Source organism: Phocoena sinus, chromosome 9 (assembly GCF_008692025.1).
Source record: "Phocoena sinus isolate mPhoSin1 chromosome 9, mPhoSin1.pri, whole genome shotgun sequence".
Classification (NCBI taxonomy): domain Eukaryota; kingdom Metazoa; phylum Chordata; class Mammalia; order Artiodactyla; family Phocoenidae; genus Phocoena; species Phocoena sinus.
Genome location: NC_045771.1, coordinates 12,512,725 through 12,533,541, shown reverse-complemented (window position 1 = coordinate 12,533,541; position 20,817 = coordinate 12,512,725). Strand labels below are relative to the sequence as shown.

At 39.7% G+C, this 20,817-nt stretch overlaps 1 protein-coding gene across 9 annotated transcripts; it reads left to right on the top strand.

Moving 5' to 3' along the window:
• Positions 1 to 1,057: 1,057 nt before the first annotated feature.
• SSBP1 (single stranded DNA binding protein 1) lies at positions 1,058 to 17,101 on the top strand. Of its 9 annotated transcripts, none has more exons than XR_004351438.1 (10): positions 1,081 to 1,134; positions 1,807 to 1,873; positions 3,873 to 3,933; positions 4,600 to 4,740; positions 4,945 to 5,032; positions 6,926 to 7,014; positions 10,241 to 10,314; positions 11,602 to 11,713; positions 13,477 to 16,225; positions 16,952 to 17,101. XR_004351438.1 is itself a non-coding variant. In XM_032643143.1 (7 exons), the coding sequence occupies exons 2-7, from the start codon at positions 1,850 to 1,852 to the stop codon at positions 10,282 to 10,284; spliced, it is 447 nt and encodes a 148-aa protein (XP_032499034.1). In that variant the 5' UTR covers positions 1,058 to 1,134; positions 1,807 to 1,849; the 3' UTR covers positions 10,285 to 10,829. The 9 variants fall into 9 exon arrangements, 5 of the variants coding, with proteins under 5 accessions (XP_032499034.1, XP_032499036.1, XP_032499035.1 ...); XR_004351436.1 differs by having other exon boundaries at positions 1,128 to 1,315; positions 16,952 to 17,098; XR_004351437.1 differs by lacking the exon at positions 1,081 to 1,134 and adding an exon at positions 1,145 to 1,710 and having other exon boundaries at positions 16,952 to 17,092.
• Positions 17,102 to 20,817: the final 3,716 nt, after the last annotated feature.

The window sequence follows — 20,817 nt, the reverse complement described above, 5'->3', positions numbered from 1 at the left end:
AGCTGGACAGTGCCAGGACCAGGTAGATGGACAGGCCTGGTGAGGCTCCCTCTGGCCTGTATTCTGCAGCCTATGGGCCTCTAATCCCCTTTTCCTTACCAAGGACAGGATTAGGGGGAACAAGACAAAATTTAAGGGGGGCCAACAAACCCAGCATTCAAGATTAATGCTACTTTAATGCAATAATTTTAAGATATTAAAATTAATGAAAAATCCACAATTAACAAAATATCAGAATTCTAAATAAAGGCAAGTTCAGTAAGCAGAAGTTAATGCCACTTCCTCAGGAAGAATGATCAGGCACGGCAACTCCTGCAATTGGAAATCAAGTAAGCAAAGAAGTAGATTATGAAAATACTATCAGTCAGTTTACTTCTATTAAAGCCAGGAAGGTAAAATGATGTTTTTGGTAAAAGCAAAATATTTAAACTTAAAGCAACGTTGTTAGTTTTAATACACCTAATTTTCAGATGTTCAATATTTCTTCAAGTACTTTAATGTTCTTGGAAAGTTTTTTTTAAATACATAAAAACTTGTATATAGGGGCACACGTTTTTCCTGGTGCCTTAGGATCCTATCTGGCTCAGATACTGTATTTAATAAAATGTTTCATATTTTATTCACGAATTTTTTGCCTTAATTCTGACTTTTGAAAACATTGCATTACCATTTATTTTGATTCCCATCTTTTTGGTGACCCTTAAATTTTGCGCTTGCGGCTCTTTCTCTACTTTTTCCGTTTTTTGTTTGTTTTTGTTGTTGTTTTGTTTTTATCTTCTTGCTTTTGGAGGCCTGAACCTTTCTAGTTTTTTCCAGAGGCGCAGCTAGCCTTTGTTTGGTCCACCCTGCCGAGTCCCAGGCCGGGAACCTCTTCAAATAGTAATTTCATTTCGCTACAAACTTGCAAATAGGTTAACTGAACCACTTGGCGGCGTCGACTCATTCGCTCCCGCCCAGAAGGAAGCTCTCGGAACTACCGCGTTAAGGGGGCGTGTTTCCCGCGGCGCCGGCCGGCCTCATTTCTACGACGCACGCAGCGGGATTTCCGTTTCCTCCTTCTTCTCGCGAGTCTTGCGTCCCAGCAGCAACCGGAAATGGGTTCCTGCCTGGAAGCTGTCTGAGGCTGAGCTTCGGGTGAGGGAGGGAGGAGGGGCGGAAGGCTTTGCATAGGTCCTGGAGGCGGTACTGTGTCGGTGTGTGGACCTTGTCTTCTCCCTCGCGCAGAGGACTCCGTGGTTTCGTCGCCCCTCCCAATTCCTTTACGTTGTTGGTTGGGAGCGTCATCTTGGAGAAGGGGCGCCCGCACATCTCGGCGGTGAGGCGGCGAAGCCCAGGGATCTCCTTGGTCTTTGGTGACGGGGCTGGAGGCGGTAGTTTTTACGGCCGCACGTTTCAGATTGAAGCCCCGTGCTAACATTTTAATATCTATTGAGCCCTTAGTATGTCTTAGGAGCTGTTTTAGGGGTATTGGGTGTAACAGTGAATAAGTCCGACAGAAGTCCCTGCCCGAAGGGAACTTGCATTTGAATCAAATTTGAGAAGACAATGGAACGGAAATGGGGATAGAATCAGGATTTTTTGGTGTGGGTTGGAGGAGGAGGAAGTTAAGGGGGATCAGAGAGGCATGAAAGTGCGAGAGGAGCTTTCTGGGAGCAGGAGGGAGTCCTTCCCGTCCCCTGTGCAGGGCTGCTGATGCGATACGGTCTAAAGGTGGGTTGCGTAAAAGTCGTGGATGCAGTTAGGCACTTAGGACTCAGTGAATTCATATTCTTGCTGTAGGACTTAATTGATGTCTTTTTTCTTCAGGAAAAGATTAAAGGTTAGATTGTAAGAAAAGGAAATAGAAGCCATGTTTCGAAGACCTGTAGTGCAGGTAATCACTTCTTTGTATTAGTGTTGGGGTGTGTTACTATAAGCCATAGTGATCAAATTTCTTTAGGGTTTTGCCTGCAGAGGCAAAAGTCCTTTGAGCCCACACACCTTGGTGTACTTATTTGACACGAGGGCTGGGGACAGATTTTACTTGGGTAAATAATGTTCACTAAAGCAAAACGAAACTTCTCTAGTGTGTTCACATATATAATGGGAATAATTACTTTTAAAAACATGTGCTGCTTGCACGTAGATCAGTTAGCACTGAAGGTCGTTGTTGATCTGCAGACTATGAGAACCGTTGTTCCAGCTTTTTAAAATTACTATATTTGTAATAAGACAAGTGGTTTCTTTTCTGACCACGTGCCTCATGTGTTGTCAGCCTGCCTCCCCACCCCGCCCTGCCTCCTTGTGCTGAGGAGAGCAGGTGAGGTCTCAGCATCACCACATGTTTACCAGGTCCAGGATTGCTTCTCATGTCACCCAGTCAGACTCCTCCCCTGATCTCCTCAGTCAGCCTCGCCAGCCTTGAGCCAGCCTAGACCCCTTTTTGCTCGCTTAAGCTCATCTGGGCACCAAGTGCTATAGATTCTCCTTTAGAACACCTCTCGCACTCATCTTGTGAAGATAAGGAAGAAGCAATTCCTCTGTGAAACCTGTTCATATTTCCCCCGCTCTGCTGTAGAGTTGGCCCTATATTCTTGGATCCGTACTAACTTATACATACTTTGGAAACGTATACTTTTTCATGTGTTGAAATGTGAAGCATGGAAAAGCTATTCCTGTCTTAATACGCGATTCTACAGTGTTACGGTATCTTTAAAGCTGTGTATAAAAGAGTTAAATGTTTAATTTAAAAAAGTATCCCAGTTAAATTAATTCTTTCCCCATTTCTGCTCCTCCGGTAGGTCTTGATTTTTGTGTGCCCCAGTGAGGCAAACTGTCTTTCCATGAAACTTAGGAGCTCTGTCTCATCTGAGCACTCAGATTAGCACCTTTCTGGAATCACGACACAGGTAGCAGTTAGCAGTTTGATCTTTAATATGTTGTAACTCACATTTTTATTTTCTTACCCACTCTCTGCTCCCAAACATAGCGCCAGGATTCCATAGCCAGAAGTACCACCCCCGGAGTGGGTATTGTTTTAATTGGTTGCTTATTAACAGTGCCACCACTTGACACATGTTTCTCTGATGTAATGTTTAGCTCTCTGAACCCAGTGATGTTCCCAGTGATGTTCCCAGTGATGTGTCCTCATATCTTTGCAGTAGCCCTTACACAGAATGTCCTTAAAGAGGCAGCAGAGGGCACTGGGAAAAGCAGCAGCCTTGGGGTCAGACGGCCCTGGGATCTCGGCATGACTTGCCACTTACTTCCTGTAGGATTTTGGGCAAGTTACTCTGTCTCTTTGAACTTCATTTTTCTCTTCTATAAAGTGGTGGTGATTTTACATAGTTTATAGATTTCGTCTGAGGAATAATTGATGAGAGGTAAAGCAGTTAGCGGGTACTCAGCAATGATAGCTGTTGTTATTGAGTGCTGCTGTTACATGGCAGTGATTCCCTTTGTCTGACAGACCGATTTGGGCAGGCATATCTTTGCACTTTATCAAAGAATCATGTTTGTTTATCTTAGACTTTTTTCTTTGGTCTGTTGAAAGCATGACTTTTTCCAACATGTATTTATTTACCTTTTGTGTACAAACACAGAGGCACCGTAATCAGGAAGATTGCCACAAAAGAAGCGGGAGAGGACTGTAAATGAACTCTCTTGGGTATACTGTGTAGTACCTCCTGTGTACCTGTGGGCTTCTGCAGTAGGCTGCCCTTAAGTGTTTGCATGGTCCTCCTGGCTCTGTGTGATGGGCACACCTCTTGTCTTGGGTGGATGTGTGCCATAGGAGCTGCTGACTAGATGGTGACCACGTGTGAATGGGTCTTCTGTTGGTATTTGCCTTCCCCCCCGGATTAAAGCTGTTTTACTTCTTTGTTCCACTTTAGGTCCTTCATCAGTTTGTAAGACATGAGTCTGAAATAGCTGGCAGTTTGGTTCTCGAAAGATGTAAGTAGCAGCTGATTTCCAAGTTTAAAGCGTGTTATTTATAGCAGTATGCTCATATTCTCAGTGTTGCACAAGAGGTGTATTCGTTGGGTTATAATCTATTAATCATCACGCTCTTGACTCATATTTGCCTCCCAGATCTTGGCCTTGCCCCACCAGGCTGCAGGGCTCCTGTGAATTGGGCCCTTCTTCCTTTACCAGTCAGTTTTTACTCACTCTTGTTGTCACTTTCCTGCCAAAGAATTTTCTTGAGTCCTATTTGGTTATCTAAGTCTTCCAAGGGTATGTGCCGTTTGGCTGAAGAAGTGAATGTTTGTGAAAGCTGTTGTTTCACAGAAATAGTCCCTTGTATTTATAAAGATATTCAGATTTGTTCTTTTAACTCTACAGACAGTTTAAAGAAGTTTCTTTAGGTATTTAAAAGAAGAATTTAGATAAAGAACTTAACGTTTGTTTTGTGGGGCTGCTACTTCTGAATATTTTCTCCTTTCTTGCCAACCTTCTTTTTCCCTCCCAACCTCTGTCTATTTTCCCCTTCAACTTACTTTCAAACCTTCTAGAACTTGGGTTTTATTTAATGCCAAGACTGAAGTCGGAGTAGTGTTTGTAGCTGTTCCTCCCTGGACATTTCTCTCAGTCTCGTTTTATCTACACATTGCCTTTCAGCTCTGAATCGTGTGCAGTTACTTGGTCGAGTAGGTCAGGACCCTGTCATGAGACAGGTGGAAGGAAAAAACCCAGTCACAATATTTTCTCTAGCAACAAATGAGATGTGGCGATCAGGGGAAAATGAAGCACACCAAATGGGTGAGTACAAAAGCCCGGGCTCTTAATTTTATCAGCAGTAAATAGACATTATTTATTGTGAATTACCTAATTAGATACTTTTAGAAAGGACCTTCTCTAATTCTTTTCTGCTCTTTCGGAAATTGTGGATTGGTTTTGCTGGGACATGTTGTCCTTCGGCACTTGTCTTTTGCATTTGTAACCACATTCCCTGTTGTGATTTAGGTGATGTCAGTCAAAAGACAACGTGGCACAGAATTTCAGTATTCCGACCAGGCCTGAGAGATGTGGCATATCAGTATGTGAAAAAGGGGTAAGTTGAGGAAGGAAGGATCTTACAGATTGAATGGTTTAAAACAGGGGTCCCCAACCTCCGGGCCACGGACCGGTCCCGGTCCACGGCCTGTTAGGCCCTGGGCCGCACAGCGGGAGGTGAGCGGTAGGTGAGCAGTGAAGCTTCACCTGCCGCTGCCCATGGCCCACGTTACCGCCCAAGCCACCCCCCCACCCCCCCCCCACCCCCGTCCAGGGAAAAATTGTCTCCACGAAACCGGTCCCTGGTGCCAGAAAGGTTGGGGACCGCTGGTTTAAGAAACTGGTAACGTGTTCTTATGGGCTGCATAGCTCCTTTATTTATGTAGTACCACTAATTACTCTGTTTTAACCCAAGAGGTATTCATGCAATGCTTAATGCTATAAACATAGCGCATTGCCATATGTGACTAATTTAAAGGTTTTAACATGATTTAGCCTTTTAAGAACTTATAATTTAGGGCAAAGAGGATGTGTACTTAAATGGAGCTGATGAGGTAAGAGAGAAGGCAATGGGTACCGAGTACCATGTGAGCAAGTGCCTGCATGGCCAGCGATCCTGAAGGCAGATGTCTTGCCTGTTGGCATCACACGATGGCCTAACAGAGGGTCTGGAATGTCGGAAGCCTGACCCAGTGAGGTATTATGGGAATATTCACAGCAGTTATTTCATATTTGATAATTTTATGTAAACTTAGTAGTTCCCTTTTGGAATGCTTGGATTGATTACGTATAAAAAGTATCTTTTCCAAACCCACAGAAGGACAAGAGGATGTGTTTAACAGCATTTGTAGTCATAGTATGTTTAGAAATGTACTTGTTTTATAGAAATAAAACATTTCATGTAAAATAATTTCAGCAGTAACTAAAATTTCTATTTTTTAAAAATAAGTGCATGCCTTTTCTTCATATATACCTCCGTTGTCATGTATGTATGTTATGTGTGTATATATGCATATAAACACAGGAAATTTCAAGGAAAATGTCTATATGCAATTTCCCCTACTGATTGGTGAATCTGTGTGACTGTTCCCTTTGGCACCCAGTCATTTTACCAGTCTTGTCTATGTTCTGTATTGTACATTTTTGGTGGTGTTAGACTCTGAAAATTGGTGTCATTATGGCCATTTTCTACTTTTTGAAATCAGAGTTACAGTTGTCTTCTAGTTCAGCCTTCTAGAGAGTACAGCATAGTCTTAGTAATTAACTCTGAGTGAAATACTAAAGCTGAAAATTTTGCATTTTAGTAATCTAAGTCTTTTGAGAGTAAGTTTATGAACCTTAATATAGAAAGGAACTAACTAAAAAATAAATGAAAAAATCAACAAATCTGTTAGAGAATCCAGGATCAGCGGTGACAGAAAATAACACATTGGAAATTAACCATAGAGATTTAAAGGATGCCACTAGGTTGCTCTTCATGGTCTTAAGGTTGCTTTTTTTTTTTTAATTTTGACTTAAAATTTTGAACAGTTTTTTTTTTTTTTTTTTTTTTTTTAACTTTCATAAGGACCACAGTTAGCTCAAGGATGAAAGCATTGTCCTTTTTCCTAGGTGTGGCAAGTCTGTGCACATTCGGTTTCACTACTTTTTCTTTTTGGCTGTACCACGTGGCTTGTGGGATCTCAGTTCCCTCACCAGGGATTGAACCTGGGCCTTGGCAGTGAAAGCCTGGAATCCTAGAGCTAGCATTCCTTAGGAATCCACTAGGCCACAAGGGAACTCTCTGTTTCAGTACTCTTAATTCTGAATTTTGAGAAGTGGTAGCAAAAATGAGGTTCTGTACGATTATCTGTTTCATCCTTAATGTATACTTACCCTCTCTAACCTGACTCTCTCCTGTAAAGTACATTAGAATCTCCAGACTAAAAACTGTAAATTTTATTTATATCAGGTCTCGAATTTATGTGGAAGGGAAAGTAGACTATGGTGAATATATGGATAAAAATAATGTGAGACGACAAGCAACAACAATTATAGCTGGTAAGGCTCTTGTGATAATAGCTATTCTGTTTTTTTTTTTTTCTCCTTTCCGTTTTTGAAAGCTTGGCTGTGTTGTAACTTTACCTGAGGCTGTTAGTACTGATGCCAATGGGATTGTAAGGCACTTCACCAGGAGAATTCCAAGTGAGGTTTGTGGGCTTGCTCCAGGTTTCTACATTTATCTCTTCCTTTAGAAAATTATCTCTGTACTCACAGTTTTAGTTCACAAGTAACTTATCAGTTGAACTGTCTATGCCAGTACTTACTATTTGGACTTAGAAAACCTTTCGTGTTTTTGAAGGACATGGCCTAAACAGGGAAAAGCATGTGTTGAGACAGAGTTATACTAAAGTGAGTGGCGTTAGACATTTGTGCAAATTTGTTCAGAACCTGTTTGGTACTTAACATGATGATTTTGTTTTAAATTCCTTTTATTCTCATTAAACAAAATACAAAACAACATAGAAAAGATGGACACATGGAGGCTTCAGAAAGTTAAGAAGATATCCTCTAGAGCAGAGTTTTCAAACTTTTCTGAAAATTCTACAAGAATTTTGAAAATAATATACCCCTTTGGACATGTTTAAGTTGACATTAAATTTTTTTAATATAAAATTATGTTACTCTTAAAGGTATTAATGGATCTAAATATTATAGCTATTTGGTATCCATCATCATTAAAAAAGATACAAACTCCTCAATATTTGGAAATTTTACATTATTCCCTTTTCTCTGAACTTGTTTTTCAATTTCATTTTCTCCTCAGAAGTGTACCTTAACATATTGTATAGTCAAGACTCTTGTCATTCATTCAATTAACTGTAACAAAAGTACATGCATAAATAGAAATTTAAAAATATTAAAAAAAATCCTGCAACAGTAGAGCTCTAAATGTTAGGTTTCTCCTTGAATTGGGTTATCATTACAGTTGTTTTTAGAACATGATTGACCAAAACAACTTTAGTATATATGTATACAAACTAAAATTTTATTGAAAATGTATCTTAATGAGATAGATGATGCATTTTTTGCCTTTTGGATAAATTGCTAAAAAAGTATTCATTCTGTTTTCTTGTTTTTTATCAATATAAAAACTGAGAAACCTTGTTTTGATAAATAAGTAGATGGGAATAAAAGAACTTTTATTTTAGTAGTATCTCAATATTTATGAACTTCTGAGGTATGCCCAAATTAGATATCATTTAAAAATTAATTTTTTTATTATGGAAAATGTCAAACATACACAAAAGGAGAGAGAATAGTAAGAAACGAAAACTCCCACCATGCAGCTTTAACAATTATCAACAGATGGCCAATATTATTTCATCTATGACCCAGCCCCCTTTTCCCCCACCTGGATTATTTTGAGGGAATCTCAGACATTATATCATCCATAAATATTTCAGTAGGTGTCTCTGAAAGATAGATTCCTTTTTAAAACATAACTATAGTGCTATTATCACACCTAATATTAAGAAATTATTGTAAAATTTTTTTTACCAGATGTCGTAGTATTGAAATTTCTTTGACTGCTTCATAAATACCAGTCCATACATCATATTACATGGTTTATATGTATCTTAAGTGTCTCTTATTTTCTTTTTTTAAACAACAGAAATGAATTTTCGCACAATTCTGGAGGCGAAAAGTCTGACAGCTGTCTCCTAATTGACAGATTTTTCTCTTATCTTTCTCTTTTCACTTGCTCCAGAGTTTGTCTTAACTACTGTGCCATATGGATAAATTATAATTTGTTGTAAATAATAATCGTATATTTTCTTACTGGTTTCTTTGAAAGTATACTGACCTTGATAACTTAGATGAGGTTTTTTCTGACTGGTTTGCTTTCATAATTCTTGAGTGTTGTGACAGTAAATTACTTCCTGCCTGCCCTGTTCCTCCTTGGGTCAAGCCTCCAGATGTATCTACCTATTCAAAAATTTTTTTCTAGACCTGTATATGGTATAGAACTACCCCTGTGATTTCAGCAGTGGAAGATCAAGCTTTCTCATAAAATAATTGACAGTTTAAAATCTATTGATCATGTATTTATGAAGCATTCAACACTTTCATATTCCACTGTAAACCTATTGTGAGGGCAGATTTTGGATTGTGTGAATTGTTATGAACCAGGCCAAACAGAAGCATTTCAAATTATCAGCCTTTTTTTTTTTCTTGTCACCAGTATTCACTAGCATGAATGATTAAGCAGTTAACATAGGTTTATGGCTAATAGTAAAATTGAACAGGTCTTTAGTGACATTAGAATGGAAGAGAATAGAGTTTTAATTTGGCTTATCTGTTTTATAGGCCATATTTTTTTCTCCTTTGGATCAATGTAGCTTAAAAATAACCACCAGCAGGTGGCATGCTTGTCTTTTTTACACAGTGATGTCAATTCTGATAATCTCTTATACTAACCATTCTGTTCCAAAACATTCTAGTTTTAGAAGACTACAGTCGTCAACAAATATTTAATTACTATATAACAACCGTTTTTGAATAATTCTGAAGTTTTAAGAATGTAGATCTTTCGGTGTTATACGGGAGATACTACTTCTTTTCTTTTGCTTGTCCTAAACTAACTCTTTCTGCACAATATTTTAAGAGCAATGTCTGATGTTTTTGGATAAAAATGTTCTCTGTGAAATACTGATAGTAAAAATTTTCTCAAGAGTGAATATATAAAACTCATTCTGTTTTAAAATTTAAAAATAAAATGTGTTCTGTATAAGTATTCAGACTTAAAAAACATAAATAAGTCTGTCTGTGCGATGGGGCCATTTGTTGAACCCTGTCCTTCCTCCATCCCTCCGGCCTGTGGACTGTGTTGCCGGGATCCTTTTCTCTGTGAGGATGTGCTCCCCGGTTTAATGGCATCTGTCTGAGCACTGCAAGCATCAGAATTTGTGACTAGCTCTTCTGTAGAAAGTTATCACTGAGAAGACCGTAGCTATCTTCAGGGAAGATGAGAAGTATCCCACCTTTTCTCACAAGGTCTGAGCTGTTGATCAACGGTTGAAGCCCAGCTTTTAGCTCCATTATGCCTATTGTATATACCTCTCAAGGACATAGCAAGCAATATAGCAAGAACATAATATTTTGAGAATTTGTCTAAAGTCTTTTCAGTGAATAGCACTAAAATATGTATGTGGTAGAGGGGAATGATTAAATGAGATGGAGGAAGCATTCTGAAAATAACATTTATGCTTTGGCTTCTTTACAGATAACATTATATTTCTGAGTGACCAGACGAAAGAGAAGGCATAGAATGGACGATTCTTCTTTGGCCATTGTTTGGTACAGTCTCGTTTCCAAATCTTGATAGTCTTTATAGTTTCTGAAGACAAGAATTAAAATACTCTATGTAAAATGAGTGATAATATTTTTCCTGACTGCTGTTCTCCTTCCCCTTTTCGTGTCATGAACCTTGGTAGCTCCTGTATGTTATGGCATTCACTAGTTTTTTATTCTTTAAGAGACAGTTTCTGTGTATAAGTATACAAGATAGTGAACTGTTAGGGTCATCCGTGTTATGGCAGAGGGATAACTGCCCTTTCGGAAGCTCCCCCCCCCCCCTTTTTGTGCACACTTCTATTATAGTATTGGTTTAGCTACTCAGTGTTTATTGAGCATTGCTGTACGTCATACATTTATCCCATGGTTGTAAATACAGATTTCCTTATCTGTTTGGTTTATAGACTAGAAGGCAAGAACTGTATCTTCTTTATGTACCTGCATCTTAACCATTGCTTGGCACAGAATAGGCAATAAATGTTGACACATGAATGATCCCAATGGGATATTAAGCTTTAGCCTAAATTGTAGGGGCTTGCTGAACAGTGGTTAATATCTAATCTAAATAACTTCAAGATGAACCTACATTCTTCACGTCTTCTGTTTTTGGACAATTTCACTAGTAGCATTTGTGAAACAGAGTTTACTAGCAGTAAAGTCCTAAAGTATAACTAGGGATGAAGTAGTCCATCTCCAGGTGATGACATAGGCTCTGGTTTCACTATTTTCTATCTTTCTAAACCCCATTCTCTGTCCTTTTAGTCTCATACAGACTCTCAGGGGAGTCCCTGCCTCTCTAGGTTAGCGCCCCAGGTATGACATTTTCCTCTTATTTTTCTACATGGTCTCTTGTTGTACATACTGTGTACAATTGTGTATGCACAGTTACCTTTATTATAAGATTCTGACAGAGTACTAGTAATTTACTAGTAAAGATTACATAAAACAAACTCAGTTTTTTAATGCATCTTTTACTTCTACATGTCCTCTCCCCTCTGCCTGAGAGAGTGTGGTGCTAACTGTAGCTTAGACCCTGCTGGACTTTAACAGGTTCAGAATTCACACGTTATTTTATGGACCCTTGACTTTTTGTTTTAAGGTATTTTCTGCACACATCAGCAGCATTTTGTACTCAGCTTGTTTAAGGAAAAATGGAGTTCCTTAGCTTTATCCTTTCTTTCGCCCAGGAACAGTAGAAAATTAATTACTGTTTCCTCATATCAGCTATCTTTATTTCTTTTTAAATTTTAATTATTTTTTTTCCACCATCTTTTTCTCTTTTTCCTGTAGCTGGCACCATTAGTCAGCACATTAAGTCTGCTCTCTCGAGTTCCCGCATTAAAACTGGTGATGTAGTCTTCACTCCTTTACGCCACATTCCTTAAGCAAAATTGTAAAGTAGGTAAGATTTGTCTTTTGGGCAACTTTTAATTTTTTTCCTCAGCAAAGGTACTTTTATGCTCCTTCAAAGTTGTGAGAAGTTAATGTGGATTAGTATTCCTGTTTAAACTGAGTGATGACTCTGTGCTTTGGGAAAGTGACATGGTGAACAAAACTGCTTAATTACCAACCCCAAGCGATTCTGAGTCCAGGGTGCAGGGGCAGAAGAAGAGTGCGTCCTCCAGGATCCCCGCGAGCCGAGGGGCTCTTCTGCAGACTTCCACTGGAGCTTGCTTGAGAGGCTCTGAGGCTGGGCAGCAGGGCTTTCAGAGTCAGGTGTTCAGTGCAGAGGCCTCAGCGTGCGTGTGATACTGCAGACCCGGGGTCCACAACCAGGCAGGCTGTGGGAGCATAAACTCTGCCCTCCCCCCGCAGGCAGCCCCGTCTCCTGAGAAACTTTCTACTGTTCCGAGCCTAGTCTCGGAGTAGACCTGTGGAATCTGATAGCAGTAACAGACCGTAGGGGTCTTCTAGTCCAAGTTTTGTGTCCTGCATTTCCTTTTTTCATGTTCTTATGGTGTCAGGGAATGTACCTGCAGAAAACTGCCCTGTGACTTTGATTTTGGGATTCTGGGTTAGGTAGAAAGATGCGTATGATACATGGAAGTGTGGGAGCAAAAGTATCAAACAGCATGTGTGGTGTTATTCCCGTATTTGAAAAAAAGTAATTGATATAAATATATACTTAGAAGAGTCTGGAAGGAGAAAAATCAAAATGCTCTGATGATCTCTGAGAAGATTATGTATGATTTTCCTTATTTTTTACAATTTTGTAATTTTTTTTTTTTTAGCATTGAGTATGTATTACCTTTATAAGAAGAAGAAGTAAATAAAGCTCTTTACATTTTTGGGGAAAAAAATCTTTCCATTATTTCCAAGCCAGGCTTGCTCTCCTCATTCATGTTAAGCTAGTACCACTTCATGTGCTAGAGGTGAACAAGATATTCTTTCATGCAGTTTTTCCCGCATTATCTGTATCGTAACATCTCATGCTTAAACACTTCATTTCTTTTTTTTTTTTTTTTGTATTCTCTTAATAAACGTACACAACCCAGAATGGCTGACTTTAAAGACCAGCCCAGATAAGATCCACTATTTGCTGCGAGGTGCAGTTCTCAGAGAGTCATCCATTTATTGAAAATCGGACAGATTGATCAGTCCAAAGACATCTGAAAACACCAAAGACACGGTTCTGTGGCTGTTTTGGGGATTACTTGTCATTGCCAACTGCGTTTCAGTCTAACCTTTGCAGCTCATTTAGGGGAAATTAGTGGTAGTTTCTCATTGTTCCCGAAAGATATCGTGTAATTCTTGAAGGCAGTGTTGTCTTTTACTCAGACTACCCTTTTGCCCTTGTCCAGCTCGGCCGAGCACAGTGACATTTTAGGGCTTTGTAAATGTGTGGTGTTCAGTTGGATTGCCCTGAAACCTCAACGTGAAAATGAAGGCAGGATCGCTTTACTTATTTTGCTGTCAGGGTTTGCATTATGTGCCCTGAAGATTTGGTGGGAGTAACAGCAAGCAGATCATTGTAGAAAATGAGAGATGATCCCAAGGTTAATGCGCTACAGAGAAATATCTTACAAGGTAACAATAATCATATTAACGGCTGACATTTATTGTGTGCTTACCACCTGCACACAGGGCCCTGAGTTAAGTGCTTTTTATCATTGTCTCATTTAACTGTTAACCTGAGAAGAAGGTAGTATTATCCCCGTTTTACAGGTGAGGAAACTTGAAATGGAGAGGTTGAGAGACGTCAAAGTCACACAGCCTACAAGAGGCACACCTGGGGTTTGAACTTGGGTACGTGAAGTTTGCATTTTGCTTTCTGCCTTACGGTCTCCTTCCTGCTGCTTTCCCGCTCACGTTGGCCCTGCATAACCAGAACCCCACTGCTGACTTGTGACCAGCGCCCTATGCAAGGTGCATCTGGATCACACCAGGAGTTCAGTACATACTAGGTTTTGGTTAGGGGAGAGAATTACGAGTGAGGGAGAAATACCTCTGCCTCTTTATTCTTTCTCATTTTCAGTCCGATGATCCCACAGGAAGATAAGTCACACTTAATTTCTCTACCAGGTTATCTTTACATATTCCTCTTGCTTCCTTTTTATCAAGCAGTGTCTCTTTACTGGTTAAAATAAGTTCAGAGTGTCTGCTCCTTTTATTGTTGCCTACAATGGTTTCCTTCCTACTGAGCATTGAAATTGCCAGGAAGATTGTTCAAGAATTTGTCAGACTCACTTTTTAGAGAGTGAGACTTTTGGTAGGCACCAACAGCATTGAAGTCCCCTCTCAAAACTACTATACTTGGCCCCTGTGCTAGTCCCACAGTCTGTGATAGGATGATGTGTAGCTTTTTCGGCTGTCAGAGTCATGCATCCACAATACTGAAATTTTTCTTTTTCTCTCTTTACCCTTCATCCATTAGCTCTCTGCCATGCTTTGGACCTTAGGGTCCTATTTGTCCAAATAAGGGTACATCTTGACATTTTTTAGTTTTTCTGCTGTACCAGTCATTTGGGAAAAAGGTGGTCTGTCATAATAGTTCACTTAAGGCTGTGCAGTCAGAAAGCCTGCATTTGAATTTTTGCTTTACTCAGAGCAGCTGGGTGAACTCTGGTGAGTTTCTTAACTTTCCATGCCTTTGATTTTTGTTGTTTTGTTTTCCTGTGAATAAAACAGGGATAATAGTAGTTGTACTTTTATAGGCCTACTGTGAAGAACACAGTAAGTAATACATGTAACTTACTTAGCACATAGTAACTGATCAAGTGCTCAATACATGCTGGCTATTATCCCTGTTGTTGCAGTTATTTTAAACAAGGTGTATCTCTCAGTCACCATGCCCATCTCACCAAGTCTCAGGAGATACTTAGGAGAGCATTTTAATTTCAGTTTATTGTACTCGACCTTTTATTGTTGAGTTATTAATGTCCATGGATTACTGAGCACGTATTCCACTTTGGTCATTTTTTTTCTTTGGTTTGTTGTTAATCTTCTATGGCTGTTTACTATTAACCTGGGCATCTTTTTTACACTCAGAGGCCATGTGGGCACCTGCTGTATGCCATGCAGCCGTACAGCGTGGATGTAGCGGTGAATATAACAGGACTCCTGCACTGAAGGGACTCGCAGTGCAGGGTGGTGCGGGTTGGATGGGGGAGGTAAAAGCAGGAGTTGTGTAGGCAAGTGTGATACGATGGGAGAGACACTCTAGTCACGGTAGAAACAGAGTCCAGTGGGGCGCAGAAGACAATAGTTAGGTTAGTTTTCAGCAGAGGAAACGGCACGAACAAAGGTCCAGAAACTTAAAAGTATACGAAGCATTCGAAGATAAAACACGAAAGGTATTTGAGGCTAGATTGTAAAGGGCGTTGAAAGCTTGCAGAGGACTTTGGCAATGGGGATCCATAGAAGGTTTTAAAACAGCGACATCTTATCAGAATTGTGCTTTAGAAAGAGCTGTGAAGACAGTTGAAGGGTTAGAAGGAGCAAAGCCTGGCAGTAGTTAGGAAGCTACTGAATAAGCCTGGAAAGGTTAGTAAAGTGGGGATGAGAGGTGACACGAGGGATGTTTAGGATTCACATCGACTCATTCGTCGCGTACCAACTACGTGCCAGATCCTGTGCTAGGCTCTGGGTTGGAGACAACCGAGGACGCGTAGCCCCTGTCCAGCATCTAGTGGTGACAGAACAGGTGTTGGTGGTAAGAGAAAAGGCAATCAGAAGATAATTTTTTTTTCTAAATTTTAATACTTTTACTTAACCCAATGTATACAAAATATTCCAACATGTCATTATCATACACTCCCCTCCCATCCGTCCTCAGTCTTGGCGTCCGGTGTGTGTTACACTTACTCCTGGTCACGCTGTCCGGCCGCAATTTAGAGCTCTGGCCTCTAGTGACCCCCCTGGTGGACTGCATGGGTCTACCCGGGTGCCTGAAAGCATCCCAGAGGCCACTTCGTGGGACTCCAGAAGATACTTTTGAAACTTCTGCTTGGGCAGCTGTGTAGATGATGACATTTTATTAGAGACTAAGGAACATGGATGTGGCAGCAGATTTGAGAAGAGTGAAGATACTGAGTTTAGTTTTGAAAATAGTTTAACTGTAGACTTTCTAGCTTATATTTGGGAGGGTGAAGGTTAACGAGTCTGGCGCTCAGAAGAGATGCTGAGGCAAGAGTGACTTTATTTTTCTTCTGCCAGACACATTGTAAGCAGATTTTTGTGAGATGACTTTCAGATGATGCCAAGATTCCAGCTTCCTGTTGTGGAAAACCATATTGTGGGAAGGATTTCCAGTTGCCTACCTGTTTTACGACATACATGGGATTTGTTCTAATCGGGAATGGTATGATGACAGACACAGAGACAACTGCCTTTGAACGAAGAGTTTATTACTTAACAGTTCTCAAGAGGAGGGCATGCAACACACCATGCCAGCACCACACGGAGAGGTACCAGGGTAGGTCAGGAGGCAAAAGGAGCGAGGGAAAAGCATGGGTCAGAGCTTTTATTGTTGTTTTCATGGGGAAAGAATGGGTGAGACAGGATAGGAGCGCTGAGCAAGTTTAGGATTGGACAGTTTGAATACCTTTCAGCAGGCAGTGGGTAACAGGGGTGGTCCCTAGTTGTCAGGTACCTTTTTGCCCTGGGGTGATTTCAGGCAGAGGAGTAGTGTCCTGGACTTCAGGAGCCTGATGAAAGGCTAATGAGGGCTATGAACGCAGGGTTGCTTGGTGTGCATATCAGAGGCATGCTCGTGGGCGAGTCCTTTACTATTTCTAGGAATCAGCTATCATTTGGGGGTGGAGCGGGGAAAGTCCCTCCCAGGGCCTGCCAGGCCCCAAGATGTCAAAGCATCGTAAAATACAGGAAATGAGAAACGTCATTAAAAAACAAAAACCAAAAAACGTTAATATGATACCCAATATCTATTACTCCTTCTATATTTACAGAACCCATATTTTATTGGGGATGACAGTGTGAACAGCTAAAATATTGTATTTCTGTTCTCCTTTGTAGTTAAGGATTGCTAAGGGGCTATAAGCAGAAGTTATTTGATGGTGTTTCCAGGGAAGTTCCTTCAGTGAACTAACTCTGTTGGGAGGCTCATCCTGTGTGCTTCTCTAAACCCTCATTTGGCTTTTTCTTGTCTGAAATGTGGACTCTGTGGCTGAATCTCCACTAGTGGTCTTGGAGCATGATACTATCTTCAGGATGGAAGACAGAAGAAGTTGGGATCTGTGATGACCATGGAACCACCATACCAGTCCTGGACAGTCTACTTCTGGACTTCTTTTGGAGACACAAATAAATCTCTACCTTGTTTAAGCCACTGATTTGTGCTTTGCAGTTAAACCTAATCCTTACAAATTTACACATTCTTACCTTTATCTCCATATACGTGATCAACTCATTACTCTTGCCTTTCTCTTGGACGACTTCCACTGTAAGTAGAAGTAAAATCTCACCTCTGCTCCCACAGTCCTTCGGGCTTTTAACTTATGTCTCATTCTAAATTTGAGGAGGGGATTGGAACAAAGACACACAAAACCTTAGCAATTAGCCTTAAAAAGCATGAATATGAGCACACACTCATCAAATAAATATTGTTTAATTTTGCTTGAAGTCCCTAATGAGGACCCTTAGTTAACAGCCCCCTGTTAAATAAAGGAACACTTAAGAACAGAAGTACTGCCCTTATGCTTCTCCTGGCAGTATAGCAGACTAGATAATCTGGAGTGAGGAGATTTCCCACAGGAAAATAACCGGATCCTAAGTATAACATAGTTTTTATTTGCATCATTGGATGTCTTAGTTGGGGCTGCTATAACAAAATACCATAGGCTAGGAGATGTAAACAAGAGGCATTTATTTTCTCACTATTCTGGAGGCTGGAAGCCCCAAGGTCAGGGTACCAGCATGGTTTCTTGTGAGGCCTGTGTTCCTGGCTTATAGGTGACCACCATCTCACTGTGTGCTCACATGACCTCTTATTTGTGAGTGTTGGCGGAGAGAGAATGAGAGCTCTCTGGTATCTCTTTGGAGGAACTAATCTGTTGTATCAGGGCACAGTTAGGAAGGGAAAGAAAAAGTTTTAAGACAGGAAAGGAAGAAAGTTACAAGGCTGTGATTACATAGAAGATACAAAAGAATCTATGGATGAGTAATTAAGTGTTGCTGGAAATAAGATCAGTATACCAAAGTCAATCGCAAACAACAGCAGAGAAAATGTAGTTTTAAAAAGGTGCCGTATACAAGAGCATCAGGAGATGAAAGATGTCTCCAGGTGTGTGGTTCCTATGGAGGACATAAAACTTATTGAAATACATTAAAAGAAGACTTAAACACATTGGTACACCATTTTTATTTATTGGAAGCATCACAATGTAAAGATGTCAACCTTCCCCAAGTTGATGTTTACAGATCAAAAATTCCCAGAAGTGTTTTGGGGCAACTGGACAAGTTGATTCTAAAGATGTATTGTTGAGCAGAGATCTAAGACCAGGCAGCAGGTTCCTGAAGAGGAAGAGTGAGATGGGGGCCTTGCTCTGCCAGTTGGCAAGACAGTTTTCTTTTTTGAAAGTAACGTTACAGTGATAAATTAAGTATACTATGGATGCAGGAATAAACAAATAGAACAGTGGTGTAGAATAGAGAACCCACAAACAGACCATGCATATATGGAAAGTATATATGACGAAAGTGGCATTCTAGATCACTGGGTAAAGTATAAATTATTCAATAAATGATGCTAGGAAAATTTGTCATCCATAAATCAATAGAAAAAAGTGAAATTGGATCTCTACCTTACACCTTATGCAAAAGTCAATTCTTGGTTATTTAAAGAGTAAAAGGAAAAACAAAAATTTTGGAAGAGGTGAATTCCCTGGCGGTCCAGTGGTTAGGACTCGGTGTTTCCACTGCTGGGGGCCTGGGTTTGATCCCTGGTCAGGGAACTAGGATCCTGCAAGTTGTGTGGGGTGGCCTAAATAAAACAATAGGAGGTAAAAATTAAGGAGGAACTTTCCTCCTTCTTTAGAAAACAATTTTTTGGGAAGAAAATATAGGACAATGGCTTTATAATTTGGGGGTGTGGAGTTTTGTTTTTTTTTTAAATAACTTGAATTTAGAAAAGAGTGATAAATTTAACTTAAAAATAACCTTTTTTTAAACCAAAAATCACCATAAAGAAAGCAAAATGACAAGTCACAAACTGGCAGAGAAGATATTTGAAATAATATAACTGAAATGCAATCTGGAACATATAAAGACCTACAAAGCAAAAAGAATATGATCTAGAATATATGAAAACCTATGGAGAAATAAGAAAATGACAGCTTAGTGCAAAAATGGTCAAAGACACAGGCATTTCACAGAGAAGGAAATATAATCCATTAATATATGAAAAAGTGGTCAACCTCATTAATCCAGGAAACGAAAACCAGAAACTGCAATGAACTTTCAAGACCCCCATGCTAGCGAATTTCAACACATTTGAAAGAACAAAGTGTGAAGGAGGATGTTGTCGACCAACAGAAACTAGTGGGGGGAGTGTGAATTGGCACCTCTTTTTGAGGGAGATTAACTTGCCTTGTCTGAGAAATCATTTTGATATTGTTGAAATTTCACCTAGTTATTCAACCTTTAAGGTACACTCTATAGGAAACCCTTACCCATGTGGCCGAAGAAACAGGTCCAAAGGTGTTCACAGCAATAATGTACCTAATAGTACAAAACTGCAAACAACCCCAAGGTTCATCCACAGAGAATGGATAAATGCTCACACAGTAGATTATCATACAGCTGGGTAAATGAATTACAGTTATCCTGTAACAGGAATAGCTTTTATAAACAATGTTCCTCTGGTTGCAGAGGATATTTGTTATAGCATGTTATTTTTATAAAGGTTAAAATCAAGTATACAGTATTTTAATGGGTAGATACCTATATGATAGAACTATTCAAAAAGGAATGATAAATACAGAATTCAAGATGAGTTACCATAGGAAGTTGAGGGACGGAACAAGGGGTAGGACAGAGAAGAAGCACACATGTGCCATGGTACCACTGGTGATGTTTTACTTAAGTTGGGTGGTGGGATTATGGGTACTTATTTTGTTTGCTTTATAATTTACCTATATGTTACATGTATTTTTATATGTATTAAATATTACATTAAAAGAATAGCAGTTTTCATAAAAATATCCTAAGTATGGGTAATGTGTAGGGCAGTGACCCTATTAATAGCTAACGTTTAAAAAACACTCCTGCATTTTACATTTTTTTTTACATCTTTATTGGAGTATAATTGTGCATTTTAGATTTTTATAGTCACTGTCTTATTTAATCACTAACAATTCTGTGAAATAGGTACTAGTATTATGCCTATTTCACAAATGAGCAAATTTAAATTTAGGAAGATTAGCTTGCCTAAGGTCACATAGCTAATGAGCAGTGACATTCAGATTCAAATCTAGGCCTGATTCCAGAACCCAGGTCCTTAAAGCATTCATTCATATTGACTATCTGGTACCTCCTCTTTATTTCCAACCTGAGGATCAGAAGGATCAAGACACTTGCCTAATGTCACATAATTAGCTTAAAGCATTTCTATGGGAAGGATGCAAGAAACCTAGGTTATTATCTTCTGGGATTTTTTCCATTTTACCATAGTAGCAGATCCCTAATTGATAAAATGTGTTATATAGATAAATGAGGAGTAATGTTAAAGGAAGAGAATGGGACCCAGAGGGTTCTCAATAAAACACCTGTTGGTTTGAGGTGCAGCCCATGGTTTATAGAGTTTATAGGGATTATAGAGTTTATAGAGTTTATAGAGAGTTTATAGGGATCATTAAGAACCAGAGCAGATGGTGCAGTGTGATCTAAAAGAGCGGGGATCTAAGATCTTGTCTCTGACATAACATTACTGCTCAAGGCCCCATTTTTTTTCTTGTATTTATTGAGGTGTCATCAATAGGTGATCTTTGAGGTCTTTAGTTAAGGCAATGGATTCTGAAGCCAGAGTGCCTAGGTCAGAATCCTCGCTGT

Coding starts and splice junctions, on each gene's coding strand:
- SSBP1 (XM_032643143.1), top strand. CDS start 1,850: ATGTTTCGAAGACCTGTAGTGCAG. Junction 1,874..3,872: donor TTCGAAGACCTGTAGTGCAG/GTAATCACTTCT, acceptor GTTCCACTTTAG/GTCCTTCATCAGTTTGTAAG. Junction 4,741..4,944: donor AAATGAAGCACACCAAATGG/GTGAGTACAAAA, acceptor GTTGTGATTTAG/GTGATGTCAGTCAAAAGACA.